The 20,041-nt window shown below is 37.7% G+C and overlaps 1 protein-coding gene across 1 annotated transcript in view; it reads right to left on the reverse strand.

Moving 5' to 3' along the window:
* Positions 1–1,604: 1,604 nt before the first annotated feature.
* Znf292 (zinc finger protein 292) overlaps positions 1,605–20,041 on the reverse strand; it is a 73,167-nt gene continuing 54,730 nt past the window's right edge. Inside the window, exons 6-8 of the mRNA XM_028780519.1 lie at positions 17,439–17,575; positions 14,169–14,310; positions 1,605–10,520 (exon numbers count right to left, since the gene is read on the reverse strand). Coding sequence (XP_028636352.1) covers positions 3,435–10,520; positions 14,169–14,310; positions 17,439–17,575 — 7,365 coding nt within the window. The 3' untranslated portion in view covers positions 1,605–3,434. The remainder of the gene's footprint in view (positions 10,521–14,168; positions 14,311–17,438; positions 17,576–20,041) is intronic.

Genomic DNA, 20,041 nt, shown 5'->3' on the forward strand with positions numbered 1-20,041 from the left:
AGTCTCTGACTTCGGAGTGACCTTCCCAGGGAGATGTAAACTTAGAACTGAAGGAGAGAGAGTGAGTCATGTGAATGAGCAGCAGGAGTGGAATGTCTCAAGTTCAGCAGGTGCTTTGACAGTTAAGACTGAAGTTTGGTAAAAATACACAAGCCAATACTCATGATTACTGAATACAAGATAATACTGAAATCATTAACAGCCAATAATACTAAGGATCAATACACTGGAGTGGTAGGCCCATCAGAATGATTGCCATCTGTACATAGCTGAGATAGGGTACACCTGATCAACTCTGACAAAGTGCTCCACCCTTTTAGTTAACACTACTGATGGAGCTCAGGTTCTTATGCCTGTAAATGAGCATTCTGCTAACAGAGTGAAGACGCTTCTGCGGCCCTTCAGAAGTCAATATATCGAGACACACTCTTAACGTTACAAAAGGAAAATGTTTTCATTATCACCTAAGCCTTAAAGATTCTCTCCTTAACCAATACCCTGTTTTCTCCAAGACTTTAAAATATCTATCATGCTAATGCACTCTCTCCTTTTCAGGAAGGCTGAAGCACAGGAAAGCACTATCATAACTCACTATCCATGACCACAAAGAAGGCTTCCACTAGTATCTTTCATAAACACTAGTTTCTCTCCCCCAAGTTCTACTTACTCTGCTTAACATCAATTTTTCTAAACTAGGAACGTGTCTCCTGGCTAATCTCCACTTTTCCCAATCTATTCACTAAACAATGCCAACTGTCTAAAATGAGTACTTCATTAGTTGTCCAACTTAAATGCACTCAATGGACATGCTTTCTTTCATTAAAATGTATGTATCTGTCTAGCTTTCTAAAATGTAACTGATCTTAACACTGCTGAAAAATTTCCCAGAACGGTCATGCTTAACTTAGGGCAATAGTTTACTTTGAATAAGATTCTGACCTGTAATATTAAAATCCTTGAGATTTAAATAGAGGCAAAAACTCCACTTCTAATGACACCTTGGGCAAATTTAGGTTAGAGGATATTTTAAGAACAGATTGAGAAAAACTGTATTTGAAAAAAATGTTTTGTTATTTAGTACCAAGGCATTCCATTCCATATCTGTGTTACCAGCATGCTATTCTGTACTTCTTGTTTTACTATATAATTTCATCAGTTGCACACCAAAAATGTTGTCCTAATTGCTTTACCATCCACTACTTATAAAATATATACATAAACAAATGCCAGTGTTGGCAATTCTCTCTTCAAAAATAAAGAAAAGCGTAGTGGTTAATTTTCTAATGAGTAAAGAAGTTGCACAATGTACTGTTTTCTCTTCCATGTTTTCTGCAGACAGGATTGCATATGTAGCACAGGCTGGCTTGGGTTTTGAGTCAATCCTAAATACTAGAATTCTGTGTGGACCAAGATGCCTAGTTTTGCATTGGCATTGTCTCTTTAAAGTGGCTTACAATGATTGGCAATGAACCTCTTTGCTACTGTATTCTATCAGACATTATTGGTAAATACTCACATTTCAGGGTTAGGAGAACGTCTAAGAAAATTGTATGAAAATGTTCCATGAACAAAACATTATTCAGTTGTTTAAAAAAATATAAATCAACCATGAAAACCACCTTTATTTTAACATTAATAAATAACAGTGGGCTTACCAAGGATTTTAATATGTCAAGTATTATGCATACTGAAAAGAAATCTTAAAATGAAACAAACTACTCAACACAACCCATTAGGACCCCCCCCCAATAAAACTGTATTACTTTAATAATTAAACTTTAAAGTTTCCAAAAGAAATTAAGTCCATTCCTTTACCATGCTTATTTATTCAGAGTACCAGCGATTTCAGTTAAGTGACTTATTCTCTGCAAGTTTGACGCAGAACAGGGGAAACACATCCATGTGACCACAACACCACAGGTCGGGTAACACTGTGAATGTAAATGCTTTATAACATGTCAAAAAACAAACAAAAGGACAAAAAGAAAAACAAACAAACAAAAAACCCAAAACAAAGAAACAATGCTATTTATGGCAAACATGAAAGTATCCAAATGCTGCCTTGTTTCCAGTACTGACTTCAGCTGTGCTTTCCATGAGGGCTGTCAGTGCTCCAGAAATACCTTCTTCCTCCCAGCATAGATACGGTGAATAAAGCTAGAAGAACTAGTTACTGGATCAAATAATCAATCATGACTAATACTGTTCTTGAAGACTAATCTAATGAAAATCGTATCATCAGATAATGTGAAGACAGACAAATCTGCACAACCTAATGCCTATAAATAGTAAAATCAAAACAATACTTCCTTATAGAAAGTGTTTTATCTATGTAACTATAAATGTTAAGGATTCTTGCATTTTATAAACACAAGATGGGCTCACTTGGATGATACCAATTTTAAAATTTATAAAAATGTCTAAAAAATTCTTTCCACAAAAGTTTATACAGTTTAAAGCTATACACCATCCATAAATCTCAGAAAATGGGAGGGAAAAAAAATCTTATAAGATCACATACAAAAGAAGAACTGAAATGTGATTTTATTTAAGGCAATACTGGGCTACTTCACAAACCACCACCTGGAATATTTACACTGTGCCACTACTAGTTTCTATCACATTGACAAAGGATATCTTAAAATACCAATGTTTAAAATCTTCAATGTAGTAAAGTCTTTATTCACATTTCCATTACATTTCAGGGACTCATAGTAACTATATCTGATCAGAAGCAATGGAAAAAGAAAAAAGAAAAAAGCTGTAGCTCCATGAATGAGACGAAGGAATCTACTCTAACTTCACATGAACACCATCCAAGAGTGGAGGACGGCAAGTTCACAAGCAGTTTGCGGTAATGTGCCTACCGTGGGAAACACCGTGATATCATCTTGTAAATGTTTTATGTTAAAAAATTAACTGTGGCAGTTCTAGATTTAGTTCAAAAAGTTCTTAATTTAAAACAATAAAAGTTTAAAAACTTGATCACTTCGTTAAAATTAAAATTGCAAATATAAATGTATCATTTACTCATTTAGACTTACAGACTGCTGGTGGCAGCAAATGATTTACAATAATAAATATATACAAAAAATATCTACAAATAAAGAGTACTGCTATACATGAGTGGTGATCTGCTGAAAAGATACCAATCACACAGATAATTATTCAGTATTGTTCATGGAAAGGACAACTGGGTGACAGAAATTTGAGGCTTAACTCAATTATTTACAATAACTGAAGTATTGATTCTGTTCAAGTCCCATAGGGATAAAATAAAGTTCTACATGACAAATGTCATGGCTTTTTTTTCTCGTTTTTTTTAAAGCTAGGTTAATCCATGTCAACAAATTAAAAAGCTCACAACAGCATGCTTGATGGCTTTCTATTTAAAATAAAACTACAAATGCTATGTATTTATAGTACATGAGTTATCAGTACTGCCCTCTGCCTGTGGCTTTACCTGTACTGATTTCTTTTAAGACAGTCCTATCTAGATGATTTGATAGTACTTCAAGTTTTTTTAGAGTGACAGTAGGTTTCATTTCCTGAAGCTGTTTTAGGACAAGCTCAGAGCGATCTTTTAGAGTCTTGTCTAAAACAATTTTTACATTCTCACTGCACTGAAGCTTTGAGGGATTGGCAAACTGTACAAAGATTTCACTTTCTTTACAAGAACACACATGATTTCCACCAGTCACAGCAGTTTTATCAACATGTCTTCTGGAGTTTGAATGGGATCCTCTTTTACTTCCACTGTTTGAATGGTCTCTGTCAGTATTTTTCTTCTGCTTCACTGCAGACTCTTCAAGAAACTTCAGAAAGGACGCTTCAAATCCCATAGGTTTAAAGGAGCTCCAGTCAAAGGATGCAGGATGCTCCTCAGTGGTTTGAACTGCTACAGCAGTCTCTTCCTCTTTACGTGTATTATTTACCACCAATGACACTTCTGGCTCAGTTTTATCAATCTTCCGTTTCTTATTCTGCACAATGTTTTTTTCTTTATAAACTCTCTTCAAATTACCAGTCTTTTGTCTTTCTGATATGCAGGAATCATGTTCCTGAAGATCGTTATTTACTTGGGTTTCTGTATTTGTGCTGTCTTCATTTATTAACTTTGTAATAAATAATTCTGTTAACTCATCCATTTCATCTTTTTCACCTTTTATACCTTCCTGTGGAATGGTGGCTGGTTTAGAGTTATCATTTTTCTCTAACACAAATGAATCAGGATCTTGTTTATCATTCTTTTCATCTTCTTGCTCAGAGATTTCCTTTCCTTGTGGGTTACCATATTGTTTAAAGACAATAAGAATATTGCGGTGCTGTGATGTAAATGCCTTGGACAATTTATGACACTTATAATGTCTAATTATATTGCTTTCACTTGTAACAACTGAAGTACAGCCTTTTATCATACATGGATACTGCGTCACAAATTTACTTGTGCACTCTGCCAAGGCATCATTCCTAGCCTTTATGGAATATACATGCTTCCCACGTTTTAGAGAGTAAGGCTTATTTTCCTCAATCTGCACTATTTTTGCGCTCTTGCTTTCTAAATTACTTTTTTTCTTTCGCTTTGTCTTTGGCATTTTCATTCCATCTTTCCCGGATCTGTTATGTTTTGTTGCCCGATGTTTACACTTTGATTTTTCTTGGTTTGCTTTACTTGATATATTTTCCTGGCCAGTTAATTTTCTTGGCCTAATCAGATGGGCTTTATGCTTGTCATTATGTTTATTAAAAATGTGTCGGAGCAGATTAGACCGAGTGGCATATATCCTATCACAGCCTTCACAGTCACACTTGTATATGCCATCTTCTTCTGTCTTACTTGTCCTTGTCCCAATTCCATGGTCTACCTCAAGATGAACAACATAGCTCAGATATGTTGTAAAAGAAGACTTACACTCCAACTGATCACATGGAAATTTGCCAACATCCACAGCAGCAGTCATGCTTTCAATTTCGTCAGGGGTCATTTCATGAAGTTTCATGTAGTGCTGTATTAGGCCAGTAATGGCTTGGAAAATCCTAGAACAGTCACTCACCTGACACCGAAATTCTTTCATTGATTGTTTAGGTTCTGTTTCTTCACTTTCTTTAACGGCTTCACTTTCCTCTTCACCCTCTGCAGAAAATGTAGGAAGATTTGATTTATGTACAGCTTGGTAATGAAGAATCAAGTTTTGCTGTATTGTAAATGCAGCAAAGCATCCCTGGTGAACGCAACAATAAGGTCTGTACGAACTGTATCTTGTTGGAAGTTCAAAGGACTGAGAAACTGGATTCTTTTCTCTTTTTTCTTCCTTTTCTTTTCTATGCCTCTTATTTTTCCTTCCTTTGGTTTTTAGGTTTGCAAGATTTGCATTATATTGTTCAGCAGAGGCTGTGAAAGGCTGTGAGGAACTTTCTGGCTTCTCAGGACTTTTTTTTTCTGCAAGTTGTTTTTCTGGGATTAGTGCTGTATTATCAAGTGCATCATCACCTGTCACTGCTGGTACATTGAAGGCCGGCTGTGACTCAGTTTTTGTTTCCTCTGCCATGGGTGGCTGTTTCTTCACTTGATTAATCTGTGGAGATGACAAATTTTCACTCTGAGATTTTCTTCCATAGGGTCTTTTTATTTTTAGCTTTACCATTTCTTCTATTGTAAAATGATGCACCAACTGACAGTGTGCCCGGAGATTAGAGTTTCTTGTAAATGTTTTGGTACATGTAGGTACTACACATTTAAATGGAGCAAATTTTAACTGATTCTTCTTAATTTCAAGAATCATCTCTGGAGTATACTGATGAATTTTACCATAGTGTTTAAAGAGGGCATCCTTTGTCATGGCACTGTAGTTACAGCCTTGGTTCTGACACACAAAGGGCTTATTAATTCTGTCATTAAGCTGAACTTGCATCACTTCGGAAACTGGCTGGACTACAGCATTTGGAGTTGATTTAATAGGAGTAGGGGACAGTGCTACTGATTTGTTCATTAGGATACCCTGGGAAACTGGAGCAGAGATGTCAGTTTCTAATTTTAAGTTTTGCAAGCCCTCTAAGATGTCCTGTATTTGATCTTCCTTATGTAATGCTTCAGACTGAGGAATGCTGCCTTTTGTTGGCATTACAGTTAGAAAAGAGGAACACTGAGAAGAATCAGGCAACTTGTTATCTGGGATAGAATTCACTGAAGGAAGTTGCATGCTGTAATTTATCTGAGCATTCTGTGTTGTCTCACCAGTACCCTGAGATCCACTTTTTACCTCAAGTATTTGAGAATTCATAGCAGTTTTAATAATTTCAAGAGTCTTCTCAAAGTTCTGGATAACATTATCTTCCGAAATCTGCAAATCAGAATTCATAGGTGTGCATGAATTCAAAGGCATCATTCGGGAATCACCATTTTCAGTTTTTAATGTTAAAGGGGTTATCTTTGTATGGGGCTCAAGAGTGGCTTTACAGTTCTCCTTTACACCAGTTATAAACAAATGATTGTCAATGTTATTTAATTTCTGTGTGAGATTTTCCACCAAAGCTTGAGGTTCACAATCAGGAATCACATCTGACCGTGTGCTGGTATCCGGGACTGTAAGACTCTTCCCTGGAAGTCCCACTGCTGAGTCAGTTGGTACCACATTTTGGGAAGCATTAGATACAATTACTGCAGGAGCAACTTTTTTTCTCTTCTTAGATGCACTATTTCCTTTTTTATTCAAATGACTGGATCTTGTATTTTGATGACCACTTATAACAGAAACGTGTGCACTATTAGTGGTAAAACTTTGTGGTGGCTCAGTAGAACTGCTGAATGAACTGGAGCACAAGCCATTTTCAATAGTCTTTAGCAACAAATCATTTGTTGTAAAGATAGGCAAACTGTTACATTCTTTGAGGGTGGAAGTTTTGGAATTTGGTGTTTGATTCTGGTTTAATGGTGAGGTGTTTGGGTGGCAAACAGTCTGTAACAAGGGTGTCACAGTTGGACCTGGCATCCCTGCTGCATTTACTTGTGCTGCATCAGAGACACTGCCTATTGGAACAACCTGAGAAAGCATGTCGGCACTCTCAAATGTGCTGGGAATGCCAGCAGTTTCTAAAGCCTGCTTAATAATTTCACTGCCTTCCTGACTAACACTGGCATTAAAGTTACTCACATCACATCTAGGAAATGCACTTGGTAAAAAGCTTGGACGATTTTCCACAGAAAGCAGTTGCAGAATTGATGGATCTTTAAAACATGTTTCTGGATTAAAGTTAGACTGTTGTGGCTGTTGCATATTTACTGCACTTGTGGAGAGAATCATGCTGGCCAAAAGGGAAGGCTGTCTGTTGGTCTGTAGAAGTTCTTGTGCAATTTCTGCTCCATCCAGTGGTTTGCAGTAAGACCTTTTAGACAGGTGTCCACCCAGGGACCTGGGGTTGGTGAAAGCCCTGTAACACCTGCTACAGATGAATTTCCCATCTCTGATAATCGCAGGCCATTTAGCCCTTTTGTTGTGCTTGGGTTTTCTTTCCTTCCCATTTGGGCCTCGGCCACGGTCTTTTTTCACCTTCTTAGGTGCAGACTGCTGGGCACTGGTGCTACTGAAGTCATCTGCAGCACTGACTTGGGAAGGAAAAATTCCGTTTTCACTGCTGCCTCCTTTCAGAAAAGAGGAATTTATGTTTCCTTCCGTCTGTGAGGGATAATGATTTGTACTATTTTCAAGTTGCGAAAAAACAGAATTATTCTCACTGTCTGCTGGTGAAGAGAATAGAGAGCTATTTTCTGTGGGTAAAGGCAGAAAAGGATCTGAGCCGCTGTCAATATTCAAAGGCAAAACTGTTTTGGTTAGATCTTCCATTTGTGCTGGTAAGGTAGTATTAGACAAATTTTCCATTTGTGAACATAATATACCATCTTGTACATGTTTATCCTGAGAAGATGTGTTTGGACTTAGGACACTTTCCACTGAGGGTAACAATGGAGTTGATACACTTGCTAAATGAGCTGGGAAAATGGAAGGCGAGACATGCTGCAACTGGGCTGAACAGGCAGGGTTCCCATTGGCTTTGGTCTGTGATGTAAAAAAAGCATGATTAGAGCTGTTCACTTGTGACGGCAAAAAATAAACACACTTTCCATGATCTGGTGTATTTAAGTTGTTAGCTTTCTGACCTTTCTTAGTTTTGCGCTGCAGTTTAAAAGCAGCATATTGGTCAGGGTGTGCCGTCTTCATGTGTTTCCCAATACTCTGTGAGGAGTTATATGTTCGAGTGCATCCCTCAACCTGGCAGCTGAACTTCTGACCTGGAGCTTTTGGAGGTACCGATGGAGCTCCCAACGGACTGCTCAGGTCGGGCTGCGATGGAACAAATGTGATACTTTCTAGTGTCTTAAGAGGTAAATCATAAAGGCTGGATGAGGTTTTAACATCACCTCCACATTCAAACTTGCAAATCTGTGAACTGTCTTCAAGCCGTGCCTCATTTTGTACAGAAAAGGTCAGAGTGTTCACCGGTCTTTCTAGGCTTTGTGGGTTCAGGTCATCTATCCTCAGTGGTTCTGAGTTGGCTAAAGAACTCTGAGCAATCTGGGCTTCGTTTAGGCACTCATGATCTTTCTTCTCTTGGAAACCTGGACGGCAGAAATGGACACCAGCACCTATACCTGGTTTATGCACATCTGTCATCAGCAGCTCACCAGTGCCTTCCGCAATTAGGTGGTCTTGCTTTTTAAAGTCATTCTCAATCCCATGGTTAACAGACACCTTAATGGATACAGCTACTTCATTGGTCCGAAGAACAGTAGTACTTTCAGGGTTTTCTAAACCATTTGACAATGGTATGTTAGCGTGCCTGAGTTCAGAGGCAGAGATCTGGCCTTGGTTAGTCACAGCTGACTCAGCTTTGTTTTTCTCCCAATCACCACTTCTGTCCGATCCTAGGCTCTTTTCAATGCTGTGCTCTGACCTTCCTTCCCCAGTTGTTCCTTCTGAGTTCTGATTCACCTCATTTCCAGATGGATTAAGCTGGTCTTCAGGAGGCAGCACTTTCTCAGGTGTACTGTGGTCATCCAGATGCTTTTCCATCTCACTCTGAGAACGATACACTTTACCACAACCTGTGAACTTACAAGTATAGGTATTATAATGTTGTGCTTCATGATCATACAGTAAATAAGCTTGTGAAAAAATTCTGCCACATTTTGGAAATAAGCACTTTGCTCTAAAGACTTGATGTTCCTTTCGGTGGGCTAACAGCTCTGCATAAGTATTAAAACCAGCCTTACATTTCATCTGTATACAAATATATGGCTTACTGCCACAGTGCATTTGTAAATGATCATTGAGATGAGTGACGCTTACAAAGTGCCTTCTACAGTACTGGCAAATGACTTTTTTGCTTTGCATTTCAAGAAAGCGTTTGGCATCTTCATTATCCTTATGGGCTTTCACATGAGCAATTAAATTTTTGAAGTACTTAAAGCCCTTTTTACAAAATGTCACAGGACAATTAAATTCATTAACAGGTACTGGCTTCTGCACAGGGATCACCTCCGGCTCGTAAGACTTGTCCTTGTCATCATTCTCATCATCTGAACCATCGTTGTCATTAAACACTATGAAATCTGTTGAATAAAGACTATTCTTTTTTATGGGTCGCTGTTCCTGTTTAGCCACAGTGTTAGTATTATTCTTTTGATTTTCATGGGTGGCTGTGATTTTAGGAGGCCTTCCCAATCTTCTTAATGGTTTCATAGCTGCTAGTCTCTCTTTACTAGACTGTTTAACATGCAGTGTAACATGAGGGACAAACGATTCTTTAGAATTAAAATTCTTTGCACATATGGGACAGCTGTAAATCCCATCTTTGTAATGTTTTTGAGCATGCCGTACTATTCTGTGTCCAAGGAATTCTTTGTCACACAGCAAACAATACTGCATGTAGGCTTGCCAATTCCTAAACCTAGCAGATATAAACCCCCTATCTTTTAATTCTTTTATCTCCTTCTTCTTTTGCTTTTCATCACCAGTATCCATCAGCAGGTCAGAATCAGTACCAAGTCCAGCAGGAAGGCCGTTCACAGATGTGTCTCCCCTTTCACCCTGGTAGTCTACTTTCTCATAGACTTCACTATCGTTCAGTTCATCAATTGAGGACACAATAGATGCCTCTTCCCCCATGAGTGCAAGACATTGGCGTTTCAAAGTTTTCCAATCCCAAAATTCTGGATCAAAGGGCCACTGAGTTTTCAAAACAAGTAAGAGCTCACAACGTAGAGAATTTGGTATTGGAAGATTCTCTTCATCATATTTCTGGTCTGGCTGGTTGTATAACATTTCCACAGCATAATATGCATCTACGGTAGGCTCAATAAGAAATTCACTCAATTGACAAGCACGTTTAACTTCCAGATCCTCGGGCAACAAACATGAAATGGTTTTGCAAATTGATATTTTCACTTCAGTATTTTCTGTAGATTCCAAGCGAAGAGCTTTTACACATAGTTCTATGCAGGTAGCAAGTCCAGCCCCTTCAGTCTGTGAAACAAGCAAAATACAGGAAAGGTTACTCTATACTATCAAGCATAGATTCTTTCTTTCTTTTTAATTGGACTTTCAAGACTGACACTTGCTGTTCTTGAATCTTAAACAGCAACACAAGAAAAGACACCCTGGCTAAAACCAGCTAGATGTGAATAAGAGTGTACAAAGAACCAGAAAGAAATCCTTAAAAACACAAGTAGTAAAAACTAAACAAAGACCTGTACCCCCTGTCCCCCCAAAAAAATCACTTTTCTAACTTTTCAGATCCTTTTTATAAAGCAGGGGTCAAGGGGATAGAGAGACAGCGCAGGTCTAAGAATACTTGTTGTTCTTCCAGAGGACTTAAGTTCAGTTCCTAGTACCCATATCAAGTAGCTAACAATCAGAGTCTGACTTCTGATCTCTGCAGGAACGTGTGTGTGTGTGTGTGTATGTGTGTGTGTGCACGTGCACACACACTCTCACTCATATGAATAAAAAGATAAAAACACACCTTTTAATAATGTTTAAAAGACAACTCCTGCCAGGCAGTGGTGGCGCACGCCTTTAATCCCAGCGCTTTAAGGACAGGGCTATAATTTTCAAGTCTAACTTCAAGGAGTATGAGAAAAACTACTACATGAATGGAAATGCTCCAAACTACCTGCTGGGTGTGGCAAACACCTGCAATCCAAACATTTTGGAGGTAGAGGCAGGGTTCTAGATCATCACTTACATATCAAGTCCCAGGCCAGCCTGGACCATATGAGACCCTGTCTCAGTTGATCAAAGCACACTAATTATCATGAGGATATGCTACCATCTGTGCTACAAAAATCTGAAGGAACCACGGGGCTTAAAAAATGGTTGTCATTATGGAGAAACACTCTAGGCAGAACAAGAGGGCCTCTTTACAAGACAAGAAGTAGGGATGAGGCAGTCCCTTTCCCCCATCCCTTTGACTCACCTAATTAAGAAAAGCATGCCAGAGTGGATAAGCTGGTCAGAGTTGGGTAAGACTAACACCTAGCTACCATGCTGCTCACTAAGCAGATACTAAGTAGTAACACAGTCGACTGTTCAAACTGCACAGCGATATCCTCCAACACTCGATGCCCTGTTTCAATTTATTGTTAACTCTGACACCATGTTATTAACATAAAAAATAAAGATGAGTTAGTTAACAAGAGTGAAGAGAAGAAGAGCTAAAAAGTATTTTGTTTTCACTCCTAAAAGAAAAATTATTTCAGGACAAAATAGATACAAAAAAAAATATATTTAAGATACCTGACCAAATACAGACAATAGAAAGTATTTTTAAAAGAGGATATTTGTTTTGTTTTTATTTCATCTTTCAAAAGAATTTGTACATGATTTTTTAAAGTTTTTATGCTTAATCTTTACATTCTCTGCAATGATAGCACTTTTGGTTCATCTGTATACATTCTGCAGAAAAGAGATGAATATAGGTTACTGGAAGAAAATCAGTAACATTGGCTGGGGTATGCTCAGTGATGGATTCTGATCTTGGGAAATGTGCAGCATCTGCTTGTCAGTCTCTTCAGACACATATAATCTATGTGTTCTATCTATGATGCTTTTAAATTTTCAATTACTATGTTCCTGCATTTCTACAAGTTCTGACTCTTTTAAAATCTGTTTAGTCATTTTAATAGTGTCCTTTTTCAGGCTTTACTATTTTGAGTCTTTTTTTATAATTTATTCTCTTTACATTACCCATACTATTAGATATATTGATCCTGTTCTCATTGATAGTGCTTTCTATTTATTTTTATAGAATGAGTTCTTCGGTTGAAAGTATGTCTTCACTATGTGTGGTTGGTACTCTTGAAGACAGCACCACCTCCCGAGAACTAGATCAACAGGTGGTGGTTATAAGCTGCCAGGTGGTTGCAGGGAATCAAACCAAAGAGCAGTTGGTGCTTGCAACCACTAAGTCATCGCTCCAGCACACAATTATTTTTGTTATTTTTAATTATATGTTTGTGCACATGAGTTGCAGGTACAAGAAGAAACTAGAGGGCCTGGGTTCCCTGAATGTGGAGTTATGATTGTGACCTGCCTTCTATGGGTGCTGGGATCTCAACTCAGGTCATCCACAAGAATAGTATGTGCTTTTAATAAAAAAAATCCTCTTACCATCTGCATAATATTTCCTATTTTTGTTTTTCATGTCCTAGTATGTGTTATATTGCTTTGGTAGTTTGGCTTTATGCAAGTTCAGAAAGTGGAAAAAGGAATATGGTAATTATTCTGTTGCTGACCATTGGGGTTGGGGGGAAGGCTCTAAAAACCCCTCTACTGCAAGAACAGCCATAAATACTTGATAAAATAAAGCAATATTTTTTTTTTTTTTTGTGGCAGCTGAGATTACAAGAACATTAAGAAAATACTCCTCCCCTCCTAGGATTCAACACAAAAAGTAACTTAATAACTGGATCAAAAAAGCCTGAACTAGGGGCTAGGCTGAAGATTTGGTAGAGTGCTTGCTATAGCAGGCAGAGATCCCTGTGTTGGAATCCCAGCACCACATGGACCAGAAGTGGTGGTACACACATACAGTCCCAGATTAGCCTTATCCATGACTACATAGTTCAATGCAAGCTTGTGATGTATCAGATCTTGTTATAGAGAAGGAGAGGGAGGCATGGATGAGAAGAGAGGTGAGGATATATAGAGATCAGATGAAGTGTTGAACCCTCTCAAATTAGTGAGTTCAATCTAAATTCTTCCCTCTCTGGAACCTGTGAAGTACCATTTCATTGAAAAACAGACTAGAGCCGGGTGGTGGTGGCACACGCCTTTAATCCCAGCACTCGGGAGGCAGAGGCAGGTGGATTTCTGAGTTCGAGGCCAGCCTGGTCTACAGAGTGAGTTCCAGGACAGCCCGGGCTACACAGAGAAACCCTGTCTCGAAAAACCAAAAACCAAAAACCAAAAAAAAAGAAAAAAAAGAAAAAGAAAAAGAAAAACAGACTAGAAAAATATACCACTGATGGATGATTGACAGCCTTGGATAACACTCAGCTAATTTCTGGGTCAAAACAGGTAAATCTTCCCCTAAGAAATTATAACCATAACTCTTAACACAGATTAGGGGGCTGTTTAGTTCATAAATCCCCATGACAAGTAAATGATCAGCGTTTACGAGGTGAGAAGCCTGGACTATGACATAGTTGCAGACGGAGGAACTGCTTTGAAGGGGCATGCTGTCAAGTACGTCTCATACTGACGTACAAGATTCATGTAAAAAGCCCTGCTTAAGCTGAGTTCATCAAGGCTTACAAAAGCAGATAAAAGGATAGAATTAAGCACACAGGCATAAAAGTTATAAACTGCATATAAAGCCATGAATGAAAGACTGTAAAATAATTTCCCCAGAGAACAGTAGGATTGGGGTTGGAGGAAAGGCTTTGACCTTAAAACATTTACGTCTCTCTAGATCAAATATTTCAAAGGATGGATACACACACACACACACACACACACACACACACACACACACACGCGCGCGCGCCCAAAGCACTGAAGTAAAAAAAAAAAAAATCACTGAAGAAAGTATCAAAAATAACAAAAGTAAAGATCTTATTATAGAGGAGTCACACAATTTAAACTAAGGAAAAGTAACTTGAATACTCTTACCTCTGAATTAATAACTTTAATCAGGAAGAAAATGTGATATACAGTCTTCGTTAACAAAGAAAGTTGACGACACCTTTCTAGGTACACTTGTATTGACGGTTCTACCCTTTGCTGCAATTTACTCCAAAACAGAGTGAGTTCCCTTTGGAAAGAAAGTTTGCAGGTAAATAGGAGTAATATAGTAATCATGGAGTAATCATATAGTGCACCAATGTAGCCATTAAGTTTGAAATTAAAACTGACTTTAGATCCCAATTCTATGGATAAAATTATGCCTAAATACAAGATAAATCAGTACTCTGAGTTTCTAAAGAATAAAAATCAGATGCAGTTTCTTACTGTATTAATCAGTATTTTTCAATCTCAGAGTAGCACTCTTTAATTAAGAAAACATCTAACACACAAATTATATAAAGAAAATCTTTCAGTCACATTTGGACTTCAGACTATGTAATATAAAAATACAAAGTCTGTGTGCATAATATCTAACAAAGCATAAGAATTAAAAACACACCCATCTAGGATTAGGGGGTGTACCTCAAGGATAGAACCTTCACCTAGCATGCCTTCAATTACATCATCACCCCCAAATAACAGCCCCGTAAAGCAAGTATCTTCTACATTAAAATCTATCCAGAAGGTTGTTAACTATTAGATGAACAAAACTACCAATGATGTTACAGACCCCAGAAGGAAAACACCCATGTGACATAAAGGTTAAATAAAAAGAAAATTAAATTCTATGCATATCTGACATTAATAACTGTTTTCACAGATATCTAAAATGATGAATGTGCCGGCTGTACCCAACTTCTCTTCCATCCCTCATTTAATTCCCCCTGCTTCAGAATGTTCAACAATTGGTCTCACGAGCAGCTTTTGCTAATGTTGTCTTCAGATTCCAGCTCCTTAGGTCCTGTCCTCTTCACTGCTCACTTACTGGACTGGAACTTTTGTCGACATTCACCTTTCTAGATTTTTAGAAGCCTCATCTACTTTAATTTTTCTAAAACCTGAATCTAATAAACACATGATTCCTTTAACAGCATTTTAATTAGTAGCAGGCCACATACAGTTTGATTTATTCCATAACAATATCCATTTAGTGAGGTACACTACTGAAGCCTTCTCAATGACAAATTCTTTAAACCACAAATTTCTAAGAATGTATCCTATCTCTAAGCAGTGTGTATTGTGCATGAAAAGGGTGCCTGCCATTCTTCCTCCTTCAGCATCTTTTCTAATTGAATTCATCATTGTCTCCAAATAGCCTAAACTTTTTACTGTACTCTAAACAGATGCTGAAGTTTATTTTACATTTCTTTTGCCTCATACCATACACATAAGGAAGGCCTGATGCTAGTTGGATTACTCACCTAATCTCTGTAATTCCACTCTCTTCCTCCCATGTGTCCTCTCTAGTCATTCTCCAAACAACTCTCAACTGTGCTTTGAACTATGTTTTTTTTTAAAGATTTATTTATTATATATGAATACACTGTAGCTGTCTTCAGACATACCAGAAGAGGGCATCAGATCTCATTACAGATGGTTGTGAGCCACCATGTGGTTGCTGGGATTTGAACTCAGGACCTCTGGAAGTGCAGTCAGTGCTCTTAACCACTGAGCCATCTCTCCAGCCCTTGAACTATGTTTTAAACATGAAGTTTTTAATGTTGCCCTTCAGAGTTGGTAAGAGACCACTTCTGTGTGTCATATAAAATTCACTTTGATGTCGTTTTAAACCAATATAACAATGATTCCCTAGATACCACTGACTCTCACATTATCTTATGCCCAGAAAATCTACTTGACCATGATAAACACACTGTAGTTATCCATGATTTTAAGAGCAATCACCTCTGTATTTAAGATATAACTTATTTACAAGAAGCAACTACTAAGGAAAACTGGTAACTATGAACTTTATTTGACGGCACGGCCATTTATTTACCTTGCCTGTTCTATATTCATTCACATGCCATGTGAATGCAAATATTCTTAAATGCCAAGATGCTACAATCCAAATTTTCTTTAAAGTCTACCTTGTCACTAAGTGACAATAGCTCATCTCAGATAACAGTAACCTAGGGTTGTTATCAAGTTTTTTACAGTAATGGAAGTCAGGATAAGCTACAGCCTCCCAAAGGGGTGTTATAGCAGGTTTGGGAATGTGCTGGGTCAGGAAGCATATAAAGGAGGATACCCAAGAAGTCAGTCAGGAGAACGGGCTCTACAGGTACTAAATAGACTGTATTTCCACAGGCAATTGCTAAGCAATTCAAAATATATAAAATGTAGGTGAAAAAAATATAGACTCGAATCACAGTTTGGTAGAAAGAGCTAAAAACAAATTTAATACTGTCTGATAAAATAAACCTTTTGAATTGTATTGTCCTTAACACAAAGAATTCCTAAAACTAAAATATGAACTATCTGATATCAGATTGCACAGAAAGGAATACCTTAAAATACACTTTTTTGTCTTGGTAGAAAAAAAAAGCTCTTCCTCTTCTTCCCCCATCTTCTTGCCCTCACCTTCGCCCTATCTCCTGAATAAACTTCACTTGGAAAAAAAAAAGATTTTTAAAAATCTCTAAATTACATGAATTCTTTTGTGCCCCTATCACGTTCACTTCACCAGTGGCCAGCCCCTGAAAGAAAACTGAGCCCTCTCCCACTCTCTGTACTGTTTCTTTTTTTTTCTCTCTTTCTTTTTAGGCGTGGGAGTTGTCACACAGCCTTCAATGTCATTGCAGTTATTGATACCACTTGCCCAAAGCAGCGGGTAGCAGCATGGATCACAGTGTGATACAGATTCCAGTGGTAGCACAGACCACAGACATCAATATGGCCTCCAGCAGCAGCACACAATATAGACATCAACGCAGTCGGTCTCCTTGCTGCTTCAAGGGGCCAGGTTCATCTCAGTGATCTCTCCTGCCACCAGAGGCAGTGTTAATCATGGTCAGTGTTACTGGCAGAGCCCATGTAGATATCTGTGATCCCTATTACTGCTGCAGGCCATCTTGACTATATGAATTCTTAAAATCTACTTTGTATTCTTTTAACTTTTATTTCTTTTTTAGACAGGGTCTCACTATATGGTGTTGGCTGACCAGCAACTCACTGTCTAGGCCAGGCAAGACTGGAAATAGTAAAGATCAGTTTACAATGCCACCAGAGTGATGGGATTCAAGGCATGTGCCACCCTACCTGACCTGTTTTCTAATTTAACAAAATCTATTTTAAAAAAGAAAAGCAACTCACCAAGCACAGTACATATCCCCTTGCTGGAGCTGCCGTGATAGAAAGGCGGTACATAAAACAAGGGCGCTTTTCTCATCTCCCTCAGATTCTAAATTACAGATCATTTCTAACGCATCTTTGCAATCAACTTCTGAAATCTATAGAAAAAGGAAACAGAAATAGGCCATGAAGTGGAGGAGATATACACACACACACACACACACACACACAACAATAAATCTTTCTCTCGATACACACAACTTCTCATCAGTAAAATGTAGTAAGTTATACACTATCAAGTGATAATTGAGAAAAAGACTTGGCAATAGTTTTTAAAAAATAACCATTCTTATCATTAATAGATATTCTGAGAGTATTAAAAACCGCAGAATACAAACTACCTTCAGAAATCCATGAATGTTCAGTAAATAACAGGTGTTAATTAATCATAAGCATCTTTTATCCATTAAATTGGATCTATTACCAGAAAAGAATACCACAGCACTTTTACTGTTACTCTTTGACTCACTGATCAAATCATTACTAAAACTAGAAGACACAAAGAATGTAGTGGATATAGACTAATAAACTGTCTATTAATCTTAAGGGAATAAACAATCCAGAATATTGTATATAGCTGTATCACTTTAAAAATAGGTTCACTCATCTCTACTGTTTTGCTGTTCATATAAACTTACTCCAACTCAAAGTGTTCCTGAAGGTTCATATACTCTAAAGGCAACCTGAATCATTTAACCTAGTATTTAAAACAAATTTAAGATGTAACACTTTATTATTTATACATATAAAACAGAACTAGCCGATGACTTCTACACTTTGCTATAACAATAGACAACCAAAGATTATCTTTTTTTCACAAAATAGAAAACTTTAATTCCTCATGGTATAAATGAGATGGTAAAAAGAACTGAAGAATAAAGGTCATCAGCTTTCATGTACCACAGAACTGTGTCTCTCTCTCTCCTGGTTGACACTTTCTCTCACAACTCATCAAATACAGGGTAAGCAAAAGGATATGTGTTGTGTTTAAGACAGAACAAGTGTTTAAGTGAAGGACAATGATATGATTTTAAGGTTGGTCAGTAATAATAAGGATGACAGCTGTGTGACAACTGAACTGGGAAACTAGAGTTTTGCCATGGTGGTGCTTGCAGATACATCTCAGCACTCAGGAGCAGAGAGGCAGAAAGATCATAATTTCTAGGCTACAGTGGATTACAAAACAAAAACAGAACAAATAGTAAGAAAACCATCTATTCCCCTTTTTGTGATCTAACAATGACTTGTTCTTAAATATGTTAGAAAAGATTTTGTTTTTGTTTATATGTATTAGTGCCTACATGTACATATATGTAGCATATGTGTGCCTAGTGCTAGAGAGCAGAAGAGGGAATCTGATTCCTTCAGACTGGAGTTACAGGTGCTTGTAAACCATCATGTAGGTCCTGGGAGCCAAATCAAGGCCTTTGGGCTTAATCCCTTACTCAGTCAGCTCTTTAGCCTACCAACAATCATTTTAAAGTAAGGATGCAATTAGTAGCTTGTTCTGACTGAATCCAAACTGTCTGTGGTCAGACACATGTAATCGCCCAGAGAAAAGGCTGTATAAAGCCTGTGCCTGGACCACCTGTTGGTAACTCCAGTACAGTAAGAGTAGTCCACTACTCCTGTCAGACATGCTGTAGCAAATCTTTATCTGTAAGTTACCCCACTTACACAACCCAACAAAGGGGGACCAAAAGATGTTTATACAATCAATATTTTAAAATAGCTACATTATGTTAAACACAATCTCAGACATTTCATGTACACTGTAATTATAATTTTCCCTAGGCAGAAAGTGTAATATTTTATAGATAAGAAATTATGTAATTTGCTTACAACAATTAAGAACTAAACTCACAAGTCAAACTATATCTGACTGACATCAGAGATCTAAACTCTTATCCTTCTATTACATCATCTTTTATAAGGCTTTTGTTGTTTTTAATCATTCTAACACGTTCATCATGACAAATGTCAGTCAGATGGGCTGCAAGTTCTTTTTAAAACCGTTTTTATGGCATGTCAGTAACAGCAATGAGAGCAAACGACTTATTAGGGGCAGCGTTTTCAGAACTAGCATGGACAGTCGACATGAGAGGCTGCTGGGAAGACACTCCCAAAGCCGAGGGTCACTTACCTAAATTGCCTGGAACCAGATATGCTTTATCTTTCAGAGTCTTAACATTATTTGCATATGTACAATGAGATACTGGGTTTGGGATCCAAATCTGAACATAAAATTTCTTTTCACATCTTATACACATTGCCTGAAGATCATTATCCCATGTAGTATCTTTAGTATACCTGTATCTTGCTGTGACCCATAACATGATGTCAGATGTGGGATTTTTCATTGGTGGTTATGTCTGTGTTCAAAAAGTTAAGAGATTTGAGGAAAATTCAGATCCCAGATTTGCTAACTCGTGATGCTCAAAAAGATTTAAGCTACTCAAAATTATTGATTTGCTGACAGTTTAGACTTGATGCAGGCCTAGATTCAGTCTCCTCTCCAAACTCCACATATCTAAGCACACTGAGGCCCTAGAGTGTTAAACATT

Source organism: Grammomys surdaster, unplaced genomic scaffold (genome assembly GCF_004785775.1).
Source record: "Grammomys surdaster isolate TR1022 unplaced genomic scaffold, NIH_TR_1.0 97, whole genome shotgun sequence".
NCBI lineage: Eukaryota > Metazoa > Chordata > Mammalia > Rodentia > Muridae > Grammomys > Grammomys surdaster.